The sequence below is a fragment of the Rhipicephalus microplus genome, chromosome 10, assembly GCF_043290135.1.
Source record: "Rhipicephalus microplus isolate Deutch F79 chromosome 10, USDA_Rmic, whole genome shotgun sequence".
Lineage (NCBI taxonomy): Eukaryota > Metazoa > Arthropoda > Arachnida > Ixodida > Ixodidae > Rhipicephalus > Rhipicephalus microplus.
In genome coordinates, this window is record NC_134709.1 from 2,917,622 (window position 1) to 2,937,307 (window position 19,686).

The 19,686-nt window shown below is 46.6% G+C and overlaps 1 protein-coding gene across 5 annotated transcripts in view; it reads right to left on the bottom strand.

Annotated features, from left to right (window-relative positions):
• Art4 (arginine methyltransferase 4) overlaps nucleotides 1-19,160 on the bottom strand; it is a 151,920-nt gene extending 132,760 nt beyond the window's left edge. For all 5 annotated transcript variants that reach the window (XM_037432458.2, XM_075874869.1, XM_075874868.1 and 2 more), the window contains exon 1: nucleotides 18,883-19,160. In XM_037432458.2, coding sequence (XP_037288355.1) covers nucleotides 18,883-19,015 — 133 coding nt within the window. In that variant the 5' untranslated portion in view covers nucleotides 19,016-19,160. The remainder of the gene's footprint in view (nucleotides 1-18,882) is intronic.
• Between the last annotated feature and the right edge of the window lie 526 nt (nucleotides 19,161-19,686).

The following is a 19,686-nucleotide window of genomic DNA, read 5'->3' on the forward strand; positions in this document are numbered from 1 at the left end:
CACTTGATAATGTTCTGTAAAGGGCTTCACCCTGTAGTTCAGGTTGATGGCGCAGAGTTTTTCAAAGCACTGGGGTTTAGGGACAGTGAGGGCAAAATAGACTTTAAGCGGGTAGACTTAACTAAAAGGAGGTTATCTGATTGGTGGCTAAAGTCAAGGCACGAGTGAAAATTAAACCCTTCACTGCAAAGTACCCGTCGAACTTCACTGTTTAAAGGGAAAAAAAAGATAAATCTAATGGTTAGTTCACAAAGTATTACGGCTAGGTGACGTTAGCCGCCGCCCGATCTAAAGGGTACAGCCACATACATCCATCCATTCATCATCACGACAGCGGGCGGTATTCAAGTAAAGTGAGCTAGAATAGGGTAGTGGGCTCACTCGCCGGCCGGCGCCATGCATTGCGGTGACGCCGCCAATGTCACACAAACGTGCTTCGGCGCGCCTCCGTGGCGTGTTGCCACCCCCGCATTAAATGTAGCGAACGTTGGCGCTGGGGCAGTTGCTGCCTGTTTGGAGTGGTGGTCGGGGTGTGCGAGTTTTGTTACTTTGAGAACTCGTCGCGCCTTGCATCCTCAATCACCTAGGTTCTTCGGCGAACAGTAATGTGGCCTGACAAGCAGTGCCCTCAAACGAGGTTAAAATGCTTCCGCGGCGGCAAGACCCCTGTTTTGCGCCAAGCTGTCGTACAGGTTACGTCCACGTGAAGGGCAGCAAGAAGCCGTCTTTGTTCGGCGTTCCGAAGGATGCAGCCCTGAAGAAGCAATGGGAAAGAAATTTGCATCGAGCGGACAAAGCCGTGGACGACACATCTGCCGTGTGTGACCTTCATTTTCAGCCGAAGTATGTGCTACGGGACTACGTGCATATAATCTACGTGACTGGACTGCGTGTGACTATAACCAGTGTGCTAGAAATACTTTCTTATTTGACAGGGAAAGCAGCATTTAAATACATAATGACATCAAAGACCAGCCAAGACCCATTAGAAAATTTATTTGGTATTATACGTCAGTCATCCGGCAGCAACGACCACCCCACGCCAACTCAGTTTTTGCTAACCATTACTTGTCTGTCATTATATGGTCTCGTGAAAACAGTTAGTCTGGGGAATTGTGACCAAGGCGAGCTAGCTTCATTGCTGGAGATCAATGCTGCTACTGTCACACTGCCACAAGACGATTCAGTTGGCGGTGTAAGCACTGTGAATGAGCCTAGTTTTGTGCCAGCACCTATTGACCACAAACAGCATATTGTTAGAAGTGATTCCACGCTGATCTTTTTGTGTTGCTGGCTATGTTGCGTGAAAGTGTGTCATTAAAACAAACTGCGAAGTTTGCATAACACTACTAACGATGCTAGCTCAAGGAGAAGATTTTCAGCTCGCTCGTCTAACCACTTTTCGTGACAAAGGTGGACTTATTTAATCGACGTAGCGCGTTTTGAAACATAGGACAAGGGAAGGAACAGAAGGGAGCGCTTACTTCCAACAAAACTTTATTTCGAGGAGCGTACATATATATGCTCATGAAATTCGAACACAACAGACAAACAGATGAAAAACCCTCTATTGCCATGCGCTAAAAACTTATGATCTCAAAAACGACAATTCTTTTTCACAAAGACCGAGAGAAGGATTGCTGACGCAGTTCAGCCCTAATCTACTGATCCTTTCTGCTTCAATAATCTCCCTTGTCACTTTATTTTTGTTTTTTCCTATGATTACCGTACCATGAAAAAGTGGTTTGCAGCCACACGTGCTGCAATGTAGTGCCAAAAAAACATCTCGACCATTTTTTACGTTGCAAGCGTGTTCGCGGAGCCGGTGAAGAATACCCCTGCCAGTTTGTCCTATGTAGTGTTTACCGCATGAAAGAGGTCTCTGATAGATTACAAATTGCGCGCATGTGACAAACAGTGTTAAGTGCTTTTTAGAATTTCATGAGCATATATATGTACGCTCCTCGAAGCTCCCTTCTGTCCCTTCCCTTGTCCTATGTTTCAAAACGCGCTACGTCGATTAAGTATGTCTTACCAACATGCCCAACTGTATACTCTAGTAAAGGTGGACTGTTGTATCCATCTAGCCACCTGTACAGTTTTGTGAGCAAGTTAGAAAACATGTTTACGGAGTGCTTTTCTTGCCACAAGTTGCATTCGGACAGCATTTTTGATGTATTGACAATCGTGAAAGAAAAGTTTTCCCAAGAAGTTGGGTGCTCACAACATGCCCCTGGCCTCTCAGAATACGTAATCAGCTTTTATACTGTTACGCGGTTTTGTGAAAGACATTAATTCTGATAGAGATCGGGAAAAGGCAAAGCATCTAAAGTTGAGCCGCTGCTCCTGAAGAAGAAATATCCAGTAAGCAACTGTGCCCAATATATATCTGATGAATAAATTTTCATGTACTTGTGCCAGTACTTGGGGAGAGTCGCTTACTGTTTTTCTTATCTGTGGATTTTTACAGTCTTTGCATAGGAATATTCAGTGGAGAAATAGCCAAATTACAGAGCAAAGACAATGGAGATCTGCAGAAAGAATGAACAGCTGAACATTTTTAAATGCTGTGAAATGTATAACATTAAGAGCTCGTGGTAAACTCCCGAGTGTGTGCCAAGGTCAGCATTGGTAATAATTTCACACGCTTGTAAAAGGCGTGTGTGACGAAAGTATAGGGCCCGAGATATGCAAAGAATCCAGTTTACAATTGATAGCCGCACAACGTAAGCTTTGAAAAGTTCGCCATCGCTGGTTATCACTTGTAAGAGAATTTAAATGCATCTCATGTTTGCACAGCATTCCTTGCATGTATCTGAGTTCTGCATGCAGTTTAATCGCGCGAGTTACGCCGACAGAGTTTATGAAAAGAATGTCGCTTCTAAAGGAATGCCGCATCATTCACCACACCACCACTTCATACCACCCTCAAACTAACGGCCTGACAGAACGATTTAATCGAACACTGGATGATATGCTGGCAATGTACATCGATTCCACTCACTAAAGCTGGGACCGCGTTCTCCTATTCGTGACGTTCGCACATAATACTGCGACTCAAACTACCACGAGATTCTCCCCATACTTTCTACTTTGTGGTCGCGAGCCCTCCTGCATGCTCAACACCATTTTTCTGTACCGTCCCTATCTACTAAGTAGACAACCACTCCTGAAGCAGCTAAGTACGTGGAAGAGCGTCGCCAGCTTGCTCGATTCCACATCACTTTTGATCAACAACGCCAGAAACACCATCGCGACAGCTCGAAGGCTCAAGCGCCTTATATCCCTGGTTCGCTTGTGTAGCTCTGGATCCCTTCCACCAGCCCTGGCCAATCATAAAAACTGCTCTCGGGTTACCATGGCCCTTACCACGCAGTCTAGCAATCATCACCAGTCAAATATGTCGTAGAGCCATTTGCAGCATCTCCTGATCAATGATGCCGCGGATGTGAGACTACATCTAGACCAGCTCAAGCCTTACTACGACCCTTCTGTAGTCTCCTGTCCCTAAGTTGCCAGGATGGCTCTTTTTCAGCAGGGGAGATAATTGTAATGAAGGTAAGCGCTGTTTTGAAAGGTAGAGGGGATCACTCTCAGGCAGGAAGACGAAGACGTTCGTGGTTGGTGCATCGACGCTTGTGCGTGCGTGGTTGTTGCCCCCCCCCCCAACCTTCTGCGACGAACCATACGGTTCATTAAAGTCGTGCTGCGCCGAAACGCCTTATTTTTACTGTATTTAAAACCAGACTTCAAAGGTGGGTGGAAATGCGCGCTGGAGGCTGCTGAAGCACATCATTATCGCTCCTATTTCGCCAAACAACTATTTTGCCCAAACAATGAAAAGGAACTTCAACTAGCATCATCGATTCGAGATCTCTGATGAGCAACCTGCAAGCATGGTTCTTGTGTGCAAAGGTCTCGACTCAAAGTCCCCGGTCACGGGTTCCTGCTATATCAAAAAGATACTGAATACAGAATATTACCAGGGACCTCGCGGCAAGATTAAGAGGCATCTCTCTCAAATATACTTTCATACCATCTCCGGAGAGATGGAAACAGGAGTCCGAGAGGATATAGTGATCCAAGAGAATTAGTTGGAGAAGGCAAAAAAGAGGAGGCTAAAAAGGGCCAGCAGGAATGCAAATAACATGGTTGAAAGCAAACTGCTTATATTGGAACTTTATGACAGTGTAGCTATCGTGTGAACTACGGCTTTCTTCATCCATAATGAAGATAAACACAAGAAAAAAAGCTTTGTTCAGCTGCGCTGCTCAACGCGACACGGACCCTGCAAGTAGGCTTCACAGCACACACAGGCACGCAACGGCCAATGGCAGTCTCTGATCCGTACCATGCGATTTAAAAGCCAGTTGTGGCACTCGAAAAACACTGAAAAGCATCCTTTTTTCATTATTTCTTGCACTGCGGCATCGCGGCAAACTGTCGTTACTTGAAGAATGAGGTTCAGCTCTTCGCCTCATGCGATCGACAATGGCGAGCAGAGGTACATTATCAATAGCAAGGTGCTTGAAGACTACACACTTTCAGCCTTTTAACAGCTACCTTGAGCTTTTTAAACTAAATTCGACGCATTTCCGAATGAGTGTTGACATATATAAATATATATTTCCAGAACAGTACAGGTACTACTGTTCTTATCACGACAGTTATCAGGAATCTTATAAAACAGGTAAAAACAATAAATCTATCATTTTTTGGAAAACTCGACTTTAGAAGACCTACATCTCTCTTTAAAAACCGGCCAAGAAGTTTTTATTGTAGACAAATATTTGTAAACACAAAAAAGTAACATTACATTTAACAAAAAAATACCACAATTAAGTAAACTGATGTGCACTCATATACAGCAGTGACTAGAGCCTTCAAACAGCTTCTGTACTATGGCTGGTACTTTGTCCCCAGCCTTTTATTATATCTGTGGTTTCACATCCTGAAACTATGAAATGGTTATTAGGGACGCTGTAGTAAAAGGTTCCGGATATTTCATATTTTTTAGCGTGCACCAACAACGCACTGTATTATTTGGCCTTCATCAAACTGGGATCGAACCCACGACCACTGGGTAAGCACCCTAGCCAACACTTCGGACATGAATCGTAGTGGCACTGAGAACACATTTGCTTTGGCAACACTCGAGTTTCAAGCAAGAAGTCTCCTATCCGGTAAAAAGTAAAGCTTCGATAATCCCAGAAAAGCTTGAACTGCCTGCGTATTGGTAACTCATTAAAAACAAGAAAAATCATCTTTTGCTCTTCCAGCATGCTTTGCCTTTGTTTTCGAAAAATATTAGGTAGTTCAAATGCGTGCTGTTCGATTTCAGAGTCGAATTTGACGTTATTTGATTTATTATTCCAAATTTTCAAATATTCACATACACCTACTCATCTGACCAAAGTATGCCCAAGAGGACTGACATTCACGCAAGTTGGATGGTATTCATGTTGAAAAAAGATTGCACTATCATTCACAGTCATAAGAATGAACTCGTAGAAGATATTGTCGCAGTACAACGCGAACAAAGCACAAGTACGCCTTGAGGCAGCGAAAGCAGCGTGTTCTCAACAGCTTAGCCACAAGATCTTCTTCGTTATCGCGTCAAGCCAGAGGCCCACTACCTGGTGTCCGCTAAATTCCCCCATCATCGTTTTTGTCCACATGTAGACACGGGTCATTTGCCTCCCTCTCAAAGAGCATCGACCCGATGCGAAGTCAATAATGCAGTTTTTGTTAAAAGATAAGTCTCACGCAATCATTCGCTGACGTAAGGCTTCATGCGCACTACGTGAACGAGTTCAGGATGGTGCTGGCGACGATTGGTACTACACGAACTGTCGGGAACAACTTCGTAAGTGACGTCACTCAGTTGTCGCAGCACTCGGTATGGCCCAAAGTATCTTCTTAAGAGCTTTTCTGATAGTCCTCGTTTCCGTACGGGTGTCCAAATCCATACTTTGTCGCCAGTTTGATAGACAACTGCTCTGCGGTGAGCATTGTAGTGGCCTGCATCGTACTCTTGCTGCTGGCGGATCCGTAAACGTGCCAGTTGTCTAGCTTCTTCCGCGCGTTCCGTAAACGTGTTGGCGTCTGGGTCGATGTCATCACTTTCGTGCAGCAGCATCGCATCTAACATAGTTCGTACTTCTCGTCCATGAACGAGGTTGAACGGGGTCATGCGGGTCGTTTCTTGCTTGGCCGTGTTGTACGCAAACGTTATGTATGGCAAGATTTCATCCCAATTTTTGTGTTCAATGTCTACGTACATCGAAAGCATGTCTTCAATGGTTTTGTTCAGACGCTCCGTCAGCCCATTTGTTTGTGGGTGGTAGGCAGTGGTCTTACGATGCGTTGTTCCACTCAGCATCAGGACGTGATCCAAGAGAGCTGCCGTAAATGCGGTTCCTCTGTCTGTGATCACGACGGTTGGTGCACCATGCCTCAGTACAATATTTTCGATGAAAAATCTTGCCACCTCCGCTGCTGTACCTCTCGGAATAGCTTTTGTCACGGCATAACGGGTCAGATAATCCGTCGCGACGATAACCCGGCGGTTTCCTGCAGTGGAAATAGGAAGTGGGCCCAAAATGTCCATGCCTATCTGGTAGAATGGAGCTGTTGGGACCTGCACGGGTTGCAGTAGGCCAGCTGGTTTAGTCGGTGGTGACTTGCGTCGCTGGCAGTCGAGACAGGTACGAACGTGGTGCTTCACGGCTGTGGTTAGTCTCGGCCAGTAATACCTTTGCTGTACTCTGGCCAATGTTCTCATGTAACCCAAATGGCCAGAGGTCACCTCGTTGTGGCATGCTTTGAGTATTTCGGTACGAAGGGCTGCTGGTATGACGAGCAGATAGGCGGATCCTGTCGACGAAAAGTTTCTTTTGTAAAGTACTCCGCCCCGTAAACAAAACGATGACAATACTCTTGCGAAAACTCTTGGCGCCTTCTGAGATCTGCCTTCCAAGTAGTTAATTAAGCCAAGCAACTCAGTGTCGTCACGTTGTTGCTGCGCAATGGCGGTCGTGTCGAGGACACCGAGAAATGCCGTTTCCTCCTCCTCGGGTAGGGTTGCCGATTCAATGGGTGAACGGGACAGACAGTCAGCGTCCATATGTCGCTTGCCTGACTTGTGCACGACCGTCATGTCAAACTCTTGCAGTTTTAGGCTCCAACGCGCTAATCGGCCGGTGAGATCCTTTAGATTAGTTAACCAGCAAAGGGAGTAATGGTCACTAATAACTTTGAAGTGTCGGCCATACAAGTACGGGCGAAATTTCACTACTGCCCATACTACGGCGAGGCATTCTTTCTCTGTTGTTGAATAGTTAGCCTCTGCGCGTGTTAGCGTTCGGCTTGCGTAGGCGATCACTCTTTCTGTGTCCTCTTGCTGTTGCACAAGCACAGCCCCAAGACCTACATTGCTAGCGTCTGTGTGAAGCATCGTCGGGGCTTCTTCGTCGAAGTGGGCGAGCACAGGGGGCGTTTGGAGACGTTGACGCAGGTCATTAAAGGCAGCCTCCTGTTCTTCTTTCCACTCAAAGGCAACATCATCTTTTGTGAGACGAGTTAGTGGCGACGCGATGCGGGCGAAGTCTGCGATAAACCGGCGATAATAGGCACAAAGGCCTAGGAAGCGTCTGACAGCCTTCTTATTGGAGGGTACTGGGAACTGTGCGACGGCGGCAATTTTTCCAGGATCGGGCCGGACGCCTGCGTTGCTGACGACGTGACCGAGAAACTGAAGTTCGTGAAAACAGAAATGGCACTTTTCTGGTTTCAATGTTAGGCCCGCGAACCGTATGGCACGTAAAACAACTTCCAGCCTTTTGAGATGCTCGTCAAAAGTGGTCGAAAACACTATAACGTCGTCCAGATAGACTAGGCACGTCTTCCACTTCAATCCCGAAAGTACCGTGTCCATAAGCCTTTGAAAAGTTGCGGGCGCGGAGCACAAACCGAAAGGCAAGACTTTAAATTCGTATAAACCATCTGGGGTAACAAAAGCGGTTTTCTCTCGGTCTCTTGTGTCTACCTCGATCTGCCAGTAACCACTCCTCAGGTCCATGGAAGAAAAGTAGCGAGCGTGCCGAAGTCTGTCAAGGGAGTCATCAATACGTGGGAGCGGGTACACATCTTTCTTGGTCACCCGATTCAGCTTCCTGTAGTCCACGCAAAAACGCAGGGTGCCGTCCTTTTTCTTTACTAGCCCTACAGGCGATGCCCAGGGGCTCTGCGACGGTTGAATGACGTCATCAGCAAGCATTTTCGAGACTTGTTGTATGGCTTCGCGTTCCTTTGAAGCTACGCGATAAGGGTTCTGGTGGATAGGTCTCACCGTGTCCTCGGTGATTATTCGGTGCTTTGTCAAAGGTGTTCGACCAACTCGTGATGTCGTTGAAAAGCAGTCACGGAATTCGGCTAGCAGCTGAAGAAGTCTCTGTCGCTCGTCCTTTGACAGAGTGGTGCCAACATCGAGGATGGATTCTGGTTCTTGATAAGGCTCTTCGTCCAATACCGACAAACATAAACTGCCTCGCATTTCTACAATATTGTCGTACGAAGCGATAGCTGTGCCCTTCGGAAGGTGCCGGCGCTCAGCACTAAAGTTCGTCAGAAGTAAATTCGTGCGTCCACCAGTGAGACGGACGATACCTCGTGCGACCAAAATGCCATGACTAAATAGCAGCGAGCCAATTTGGTCAGCAATGCCTTCGCCATCAAACGCTTCGTCGCCTTTTACTGAAACAAGAGTACATGACCGGGGCGGGACGACCACATCATCATCAATTATACGTAAAGTGTTGCTTATTGCGTCTGAACAGTCAACTAAACCAGGGCTGTTGCGGAATGTAATTGAACGGTCCGGGATGTTGATGACGGCACCATATTCTCTTAAGAAGTCCATCCCTATGATGAAGTCCTTGCAACACGAGGTGAGGATGACGAACGTCGCCACGAAAGAAGAGCCACCGATGTCGAGTCTTGCTGTACACCTTCCGACAGGCATCAACAGCTGGCCGCCTGCTGTCCTCAGGTGAGGTCCCGTCCACGTAGTCTTCACTTTTTTGAGGCGTACGGCAAGGTTTTCACTTATGATAGAAAAGTCGGCGCCGGTGTCAACTAAGGCTGTTACTTGCTGTCCGTCTACCGAAACGGTAAGATCTGTGGTCACAGTTTCGTCGGTGTTACAACTTCTCGGCTTTACGGCGTCCTGTGGTACAAGTAACGGGGGCTTTTTTTCGTCGCCTTGACGGCCTGCAACCTCACCCCCGGAGGTCGCCGCCTTCAGTTTCCCCGGCGTGGACTTGGTGACCTCCTTCCACTGACGTCGGCTGTAGTTCGGTGGCGCGACGAAGGCGAATATGCCGGAGACGGAGAGCGTGGTCGACGTCCCATACCTGGCTGGTAATCAGGCACACTGTCGTCATTATTGGCACGGCGGTTGTCAAAATGAGACTGAGACAAGGGGAGTCCTTGAAAATGAGTGTCCCGGCGTGGTGCGTAGCCGTCGTTGGCGCGCCGAAGAGGTCGAAACATATCTACGCGGTGCCAGCAATGGCGGGAAATGTGGCCCACACCTCCGCAGGTAAAACAAAGCGGGCGCCTATCTACAGTGCGCCAGGCGTCTGTTTTACGAAGCTGTGGACGCCGCAATGGCTCGTAATGTGGAAAATGCCGTGTCTCGTTGGGAGATGGCTCTTGGTACGGCGGCATTTCGTACGGCGGTACGACGGCAGGTCGTCGCGGTGTCTGTTCTTGTGGCGACCAAGGAACGGCTGCCGATGGCTGGCGGTACGACGGCGCAACGGGCGGCGGGCGGCGAAGCGCGGCTGCGTAGCTCATAAGTCGCTGATCGTCAGTAGGATCAGCTGTTGAAAACGCTTGGCGTATTTCTTCGCGGACGACTTCAGCGACAGACGCCGTGGGTGGTTCCGTGACCAGATTCCGGAACTTCAGCAGCTCTTCGCGAACAATCTCTCTTATCAAATCGCGCAACGAGCTTTGATGGTCAGATGCCGTAGCGGCGACTTGCATGTGGGCGCTGCTGGACAAGCGATCGTATTGTCGGCATCGTAGGTGAAGCGCCCGTTCGATAGCCGTAGCTTCTTTGATGAAGTCTGTCATGGTGCTTGGCGGGTTCCGCAAAAGTCCGGCGAACAGTTGCTCTTTAACGCCGCGCATGAGGTAGCGCAACTTTTTGTCGTCGGTCATGTGCGGGTCAGCTTTACGGAAGAGACGGGCCATGTCCTCAGCGAACATTGCGACCGTTTCATTGGGTTTCTGAACCCGTAGCTCGAGTAAAGGCTGCGCACGTTCACGCCGGTCGACATCGGCAAATGTGTCAATCATCCCTCTTTTAAAGTCGCTTCATGATGACAAACTGCCTTCTCTGTTCTCGTACCAAGTTTTAGCGCTGTCGTCGAGATAAAAATAGGCGCAGGAAAGCCTTTGTTCAAGGGACCACTGGTTGGTGTTAGCGACACGTTCATAGTGATCAAGCCATTCTTCGACGTCTTCATGTGCTCCACCACCAAAGCGATCAGGCACCAGCGGTGAAAAAAAGGTTACCTGAGATGGGGTTGGCAAACTACTGTCTCGTAGTAACTGTTGTGGATTGGCGGTGGCCATTGGCAGATCTGAGCGGTGCTTTGTAGAGTGTTCCTGTGAGAGAGTGAACTCTGGAAGGAGGCCTCGCAAGCGACGGCTGAAGCGATGCACGGGAGTGTGGACAAGTGCTTCTGGGCTGGATGAACGGCTCCTCGTGGGTGTGTGGAGCATCAGGCGGGGTCGCGGGCCAGCACCTCCACCAGTGTCGCAGTACAACGCGTACAAAGCACAAGTACGCCTTGAGGCAGCGAAAGCAGCGTGTTCTCAACAGCTGAGCCACAAGATCTTCTTCGTTCTCGCGTCAAGCCAGAGGCCCACTACCTGGTGTCCGCTAAATTCCCCCATCATCGTTTTTGTCCACATGTAGACACGGGTCAATATCAAAGCCTATGCCAGTTGTAACGATCTGTGTATTAGCCACCCTTCAGTGCCATCGGCACAGAGCTTGCAGAGTTATCTTCGGGGCGATTGCTTGCAGTGGATACTTGACATAAGGACACAAAAACGAAGACTATACACACAGTGCAACTAGCAACCACAATGGTTCTTTTTCGAGATCCACAGCCCTCCCTATCTCAACCACAAACAAACGTCACATGGTGATAATGCTGTGTTGAGTAATAGACTTTTAGCCGAACTTGATAGGCTTCGCTAATCGTCTCGAGGGAACTAATATATGAATTTTTTTTTTCAATAAGAAGGCATTTTTACCATTTTTCTTGACTGCCCATTTGAGTTCTTTATAAAACAGAGTAGTGAAGTGCTGATTATGTAACAGAACAGTCTTGACCCCTTGAAAGTCCCAGTTGAATGGCCAGTAGACCAGCGCATTATATTTCTTGACCTTATGCTAACCAGTCCAGACAATCAGCTATGCTTCTGTTACACACTTTACGCCAACAAGGGACTACTTTCCTTTCACTGTAACCACTCAAAATTGACTGATAAAGGCTGTGCTTCAGTAACGCCACGAAGGAGTCTTGCACAGACCTCACGAGTCACAGTTTCATGCAAACGATGTCACGTCTAAAGAAAGCCAGTTATCCTAATCCCACATTGGTCTCTCTAGTAGGGTAGAAAAGAATCTCAAAAAAACTTCCTGCACAAAACCTTGCTACTCCAGAGTATAGAAACACAGCCGTGATTCCTTAAATTTATAAGTTGTTTCATAACATGAAGAAGGTTGACCGGCAGGAAAATAGAAATGTGGTTTTCTTAGTGCCCTACAAGCTAGGGAACCTCTGTTCCAAAGTGATTCCTTCTAAAACAGAAAAGCAGTGTGGAATCGAATAAATACAAATTCATTGATTGCAAAGGATTTGTCATTTACTGTATCACACTGTCCTGTTGAAAATACTATTTCGGAGAGACCAGCAAGTGAGTAAACGTGCAAGTAAGAAAAACAAGACTAAGAAGATGCCACCTATCATTTTGAGTTGTCACGATCACGAAACACGCTTGAAGCAAAAATGCTGACATCCTGCTACTATATGGTTGTCGCCTGTTGTGTTGTTCCCTTGCACATGTTGGTCGTTATCACGTGACATTTGTTTAGGGTGGTGTGGGTTTTGAAAAATAAACACTGGTGTTGCTAGTATCGCTGTGTGTGTTGTTTCATGCTACAAGCGATTCCTCATGATTTACCAACAAGACCACTTTGTAACTCTTGCTATCTTCAGGAGTCGTTTGGCAACTTTTTTTTCTCTCACGCACACGGTTTTGACGTACATGTGGCAGATTTGTGCACGTTTAGTTGCACCCTTGTTTACATTTAACGGCATCAGTATATAAACACTATTACGGCACATCCATGGACTAAATCATGATGAGAGTGGTAAGCGAAAGAATCGTTATCATAAATCACCCATGACGTTGCCCACTGGTGCGTGTAAATGGGTGGCAGTTATATAAAAATATTCATTGATCCCAAATGGTATGTTGTGTCGAGTTACTGCTTTGTGCTCCGTGAAATGTCGAGCCAGTGGTTCTTCCATCGGATCTAGCCTGAAGTTGGCAAAGAAGAGGTCTAAGAGAGAGAATTCTTTATTGAAATGCAGAGAATTTAGCCGGCAAGTAAAATTCGCTGACTTGCTACTCTGCGTGGGAAGGGGATTGAGGATTGAGAGTACAAGAAGAGAGAGAGAGAGAGAAAAAAGACAAATTGTGAATATACATGATAGAATAAAAAGAAATAAAAGGCCACCTCTTTAACCATTCAATGAGGACGCCCGTTAATAGTTTTTTCGTGGTGTCAAGCTACAGCTTGTCTAGCTGATCGATGCTGTCCAAGTACGAAAACAAAAGTTTCATAGCACGCCTCTGAAAAGTGGGGCAGGCTAAAGGTACCAATACACAGTCAAGGGAGAAAGTTCTCTCGGTTATAGAATGCATGCAATGTTCATAAAGCGCACACTCCTCAGCATACGCTCTACACTCATACAATATATGTTCCACAGATTCGATGGAGCCACAGTTGGTGCAGTACAGACTCGCTGACTGATCGAAGCGGTACCGTAGGCTGTTAACATAGGCACTGTTTAGACATAGACGATGGTATAGCGTTTCCAGATGGCGAGAATTTTTAAATGAGAGTCTTCTTCTCATATAGGGGTCGATTGAGTGAAGGAAAGCATAATGATGTGTCAAAATTCCAGTGTCTCTTATTTTCTTCAATCGCAAGTGTTTTGGCCATCTGGGTTGCATCTAATTTAGTGAAATAACTTCGTCTGCAATTGTCTAATTTAGTGAAATAACTTCGTCTGCAATTGTGACGTTGAAGACCCTTGCATGCTCCTTCATCTGCTTTTTTGTTGGCGGAAATTCAACAATGAGCCGGTATCCACTGAAATGTGATAGAGTTCCCTGCGGTCACAGCCAGGTGATGTAGATATCCTATGTCGAACGAAATGGGGTGATAGTTCGTTTTCTTTAGGAGGTTGAACAATATCTGTAGTGCTCCTTTAGAGTCGGTGAAAATTACCCATCGGTCCGGCGTTTGGCGCAAAATGTAGAGGACAGCTGCTTTGATGCCATGAAGTTCTGCTGCTGTCAAGGATGTCTTCCGTTACAGTCAACAGGATAGCATTTGTTTTTTAGAAGGGATATAAAGTCCATAAGCAGAAGTCTCCTGAGTGGTTGAGGCGTTGGTGTAAATGTGCGAGTGCTGAGCGTAGTTCTCAGCTATGAAGAGGAGAGTAGTCTGCATCAGCGCAGCCTGTGACATTCGTCTCTTTGCCCCATTGATGCCAGGTACAGCTTTTTTTATAGTTAGAGGCGAAAGTGTCCAGGGAGGAAATGTTGCAGTCATTAATTTTTGTGGCTGATTAACAGGAGAGAGTTGAAGCATTCGCACAGCTTGGCCGAACGAAGAATTGCTGTGCGTTAGGTGAACTCTATACAGGAAATGCTTTTTACCTTGTAATACATGTCGAAGATGTGTACGCATGGTTTCTTGGATAGAGATGACATCCAGTGGGAGACATCCTGCTTCCGCTACAGTTCCAAATGCTGATGAGCTCTTCGGGAGCCTTCGTAGGCAACTGTTGCGTGCGGCTTCCAAAATGCACGTTCTCCTGGTGGTTGTTTCCAGCCATACAAAATGTATCATAAAGCATATTAACACGTCATATACTGTAGAACCCAGTCATTGTCCGTGATGTCAACAGTGAAGTCTCCGAGAAGTACTAAGAGGTTGTTCTTGTACTTTGTTTCATAATTGCATATGGCTAGATTGATGTGCTTTTCTAAGTTGCCTCAAGAAGGTTTGTGGCCACGTACACCGTGGTAACGGTTCTGCCAGGTAGATTTATTGCAACGTGTTCGCCGTGATCAGATTGGCTCATTTTTGGTAGGTCGAGATGCAGCTCTGGCAATTTCACATACATGACAACGCTACTCGCTCTGCTCCTTTTGTGCAGACAGCAAAGAATCAATCTTCATGCGTTTGTTAGTATGGGCTCTCACTCGATGTCGACTGCATGGACATCAAGGGAGCAAGCTCAGGGTAAACTCTGTCGCTGGATCTTCTTGAGAAGCTCTGGGTTACTCAAAACCTTTAAACTTGTCCACCATGTCTTTGTCCATGTTACTATCTTTGTGGTAGAAACAATGAATCTCCTCAGCATTGGCAATGTAGAGGTCGCGTACATTAACGCAACGATTGAGAGCTAAGTACACAAATTTTTTCAGGCGATTTATATAATGAACATCACCAACCTGACTACGCCCACTGCTGGGCAAAGGCCTCTCGCATGACCCACCAATCAACACGGCAATACTCATAAACAATGGACGAGAACATCCCTCGTTGCGATTTGTGCTTGGTTACTGCATTTGCTTGAACCAATAGAAATTGCTGCCTGGATGCAGCATGTGTCTTATGATCTACTATTATGGTGGCCAGACAAGGTTCAATGGGGATCCACAAGGAGTCCACATCATTTGCATTTAGTTTCGCCCCACTTATCATTCCTTTCGAACAATGCCAAGTGAGCTTTCACATTGTCCAAACATCCAATTGTAACCAAAGCCATTTCGGAAACTCATTGCCTACACCTCACACATACATTTTACGGGTTCCCATGCCCTCAACTGCAAGTTTTTGTCATTGTTCCCCCGCTCCCTGCGCCTTACATTTGTTTTTCACCTACGGCAGAAATAGAATGTTCCATGGCCAACATCAGGTATACCTTGCATGTGTTAACGCGTTTTTCCTTCATCGTCATCAGGTATAGTGCATGTGATTTTTCTTCGTTGTCTTCGCAAGACAATGGACAAGCCTAGACCCTAACGTGCTTCGCCCATAATAAGACAACCCTTATAAATCTTCAAGGTTTTGCCTAATAAAAATACAGTTGTTAGACAGTAGGGAGCTTTCAAATAGGGAACCCAATAGTTTGGGGACCCAAAGCCCTTTGCCTATGCACGCTTAGGGTCAAGCAGGAGCCAAGAATTTTCAACGCGATAGCATTAGAAAGCTCGTGTCACAGAAATCTCGCCGTCAGGCCCGTCGGTTGTGAGGGAAAATTCGTCTGTGACAGACAAATCAAGTTACCGAGATTGCCGCGATAAGCCGCTACTTGTCCACGCATGTGCGCGCGATCACACTGGAAAAGCTGCGCATTCGAAGAAAAAAAAAGTGCTCAAGGTCACGAGGCGCTGAAGTTTTTTTGCCCCTGCCACCCCTCTCCACTTAGCTTCCAGCGTGCGTCAAACCTTCGTAACTAGACGGATTCTTAACATTTTTGCGGCGTTGAATCCGTTAGGCAAAAAGCTCTTCTAGTGAATTCATTCTATGGTTACTTGAAAAAGTATTTCAGGGCCCTTTAATGCATTTCGTTCGAAAGGTGTCATGATGAAAATGAGCCCATTCAACGATTTGTAGGCACATTTGGGAAGCCTCAAACTACATCGAAAAAGGCCGGGAGAGTGCAGCCATCGCCGCTAAAAACACACAGGAACTTTCAAACAGCTCTAAATATGGACAACTATGTCCATCTAGTGAAAAATATATAACGCCTTTCCAGAGACGATGATCAAGCAAACAGCAAAGGCTAGATAATGTGCTGCTATCTGTGAGGCATTGTGACTCTCTTTGTGGCCTTTGAGATGGCGAGCGCGCAGCCTGTACCTTGGAGGCCATGCGACTCTTGCTTTAGATAAAAACCTGTATGTACCATTCGTGGGCGCTGGTACGATCTACTGTGTGCGTGTGTTTGCGTGCATATGTAACACGACATATTAATAAGTATGCACTTGGCGGTTTAAGGGCGCACTAGGGGCCGGATTTTGCTGTCGCATTGAACTCTTAAAGGTGAAGCTCAATGGTCCCCCAATTTTTTTAATAGGGTCTGCGGCGTTTTGAATACTGGCCTAAACCTTGGTTTGTCCAACGAAAAGATTTCGGGGCAGGCTTTGGGGCTCCCTCTAAATTCAAGAAATAACATCCCCAACCCAAAACCCGAACGCGGTTTGAGTTCAAGCGCAGTGGCCTTGATGCAACTTCTTTGGGGCCCCTATTCAAACACTCTTTAGTTCTTGAACAATCTTTCTTATTTTCCTTTTTTTTGTCTTGTCTATGTCCCATTTGGGCTGGCCACCATGAATACTTCACTCATGAAATTCTTCATGAGTGCACAAGAGCCTACATGGGTTTGATAAAGAGAGAGCGCGTCTTTGTAAAGTAATGGGAAAGTTGCACTGGTTCCAACTTACCCATAGAATGACAAACTCAGAGGACACCTTAAATAATGTGCTTATTAAAATCATTTCAGTACGCAGACAGCACTTTTTTTTTTTTTTTGTCGTGGCGAAAAACTTTTATCTGTGTAGTCTGAATGCAAACAGTTTATACTAAACGGAGGAAGGCACATGTTTGCTACAGAATTGCCGCGGGATGGCATAGTACATCAAGGTTTACTTGACGTGTCCAAACAACGGAGTCTTCCAACATACTCCACTATATCTTCAAAACTGCCATCAATCTTATCAAAGCATTTATGCTGTTAAAAATTTAAGTGTTATCCAAAGGTTGTAAATTTGGTCTCTACACCGAAAGTTGTGTGTTCATCGACTATCACCTTGACAATTATTATTAATGTCATCATAAGGATTGAATAGAAGACTCAAATATCTTTACCTAATTATTAACCATGGTCACATAAGGCATGCTGAGTATTATGATATTCTTTGCGCTTCTGAGACATCAACATTGTTTTCTCGTGTTCTTTTAAAGTGATTGTTTTGAGTAGAGCTTCATTCGAAAAGCTATCGGCAAACAGAATTCATTGTCAGAAGAGGCAGTTCATCTACGAATTTTTGTTTCTAAAAACACATAGCTCAAACTTCGATTTGTCACTAACACTGCTTCGGTTGCCTGTATGTCGTTTGGTGTGTTTATACTTGGTAAAGCCTCTTGACGCAATGCATACTGTCCTTTTATTTGTTACTCTCGATAACACAAAATAATTATGCTTTGTGTTCTAAATAATTGCTACATTTTTCTTTGCCACTTTTGTAATGAAACTGCATAAGGGCCGACAGTATCTGTGAATAAATAAATTACACAAGCACATATGGTTGCTGCTGGCTTGCTATGCTTTCAGACTAGGATACAGTTCGCTACCCGCTACTGCAAATGTCAAAACGTTTCATTACCTGCAGTCGTCAGATTCGAAAGGCTAAGTTCATAAGCATTTGCTTTTTGAATCGTGCTCCACACCAGCGACATTAAATTACATACGGGCGCTCACCACGCAATACTTCGAAAATGGCATGCGCTGCCCGAGATGTCAACATAAACAATTGCGCATTCGTGGCCTCCACGGCAGATAGGAGACGGCACATTAGTTGTTGAGGTTCAACGTCCCGAAACCACGATATGATTATGAGACACACTGTAGTGGAGGGCTCCGGAAATTTCGACCACCCGGGGTTCTTCAACGTTCATCTAAATCTACGCACGGGCCTCGAGCATTTTTCGCCTCTACCGAAACTGCGGCCGCCAATCCCGCGACCTGCGGGTCAGCATCAGTAGAGCACCATGATCACTAGACCACCGTGAAGGATCACGAAAGCTTTGAACAGACCATGCATCAGCGGATGACAGCGTTTAATGCAGTACTCGTTCTACTTTATGCGACGATGCAAGCTAATCCGTGTCACTCGTCAAGAACCTGTAGCAGGCAGTGTCATGGCCGGTTTACCATTACCGACAACACAACAACAACCAAATTCGCATTTGCCAAAGCACCCTGGACAGCACCCCATTCACATACGAAAACCCTTCAAACGCGCTTTTTTTTTTTAATCTCTCCTTCGAATACCTGGCATTTCGCCGTTCCACGAGAGCTAAAACGTAAGTTGACGCCTAACGCATCAAAACGTAAGCGCAGCCGATGAGCAGAGATGACGCAGGAATTCAGATGCCCGTCAGCGGCGATTATTTGATAGCATGCGACAGGCATTGCCTAAGTGAAACACGCGCCGGCCGCATCACAGCGTACCACGCGGACCTACACGTCGCGCACTTTCGAACGCAAGCTGCGGCGCCAGTGCGTGGCAACCGTAACGAGCTTCTCGGACTGCCATAGAGCCGTGAAACCACGGAACAAACCGGTAATCAAGGCTTAGGCCTAAATAGATTATACAGAACGTGCGACATGAATGCGCCACCGTAAACAATGCGCGCTCCGAGACAAAGAAGCTAGATTTGCGGAGACGGCAAGCGGTGCGTGGGATTGCCGGACGGTGTCTACTCACGCTTCTTGAACTTCACGATGAGGTTATCCGATTCGTCGGCCACTGTCAGAAGCAAGGGGACGGGGAACTTCTGAGTTATTTCGCCGGCATCAGAGAGGCTGGATAATCGCACCCCTTCAAACGCGGCCGCCATATTTACAACTGCCAGTTCACCGCCAGGTGCAAGATTCGCGATCTCCAGCGGTAAAACAGAAGCAGCGCGTTCGTTACGGCAAGCGGGGCACGAGACTGGCCCGCTGGGTTATAAAAATCCTACCACGCAAATATAGTAATCTTTTTTTTCCTGTGACATGACTTGCACATGGACCTCGAGCTCGAGCGCAGCAATTAGCGACCAATAGACTTATCCAACACGATGCAAAGCACATCAAGCCGGCAAGCATGGACCAATGACAATCGATCACGTGACCTTAGCTCCGTGACTCCGGCCCAACGCCTCCTCTAAGAAGATGCCTCCCGCATGAGAAAAAAAACAGCTCCCACATTATTTTCCTCCTTCAATTTGAAAATGTTCTCGGTCGCTAGCGTCACCTCTGGCGGAGTGCAACAACGCAACAGTTTGCATTGCCTCCGAAACAGTGATGCACAGTTGCAGGTTTCGAACAACTCTCGACTGACGCGCCCCTATGGGCCGCAGATGAAAAACGCTAAGCTGGTTACCGCCAAGGAGGATACATAAAACTTGCTGGAGTGAAAACCGCTTATGTGCCGCTACGGGAGAGAGTGAAGCCACGCCGAGCGTGCGGCGGCCATGTTGCCAGTGGCAGAAAAGTGCCTAGCGCTGCAAATTTATGCCTCATCGCG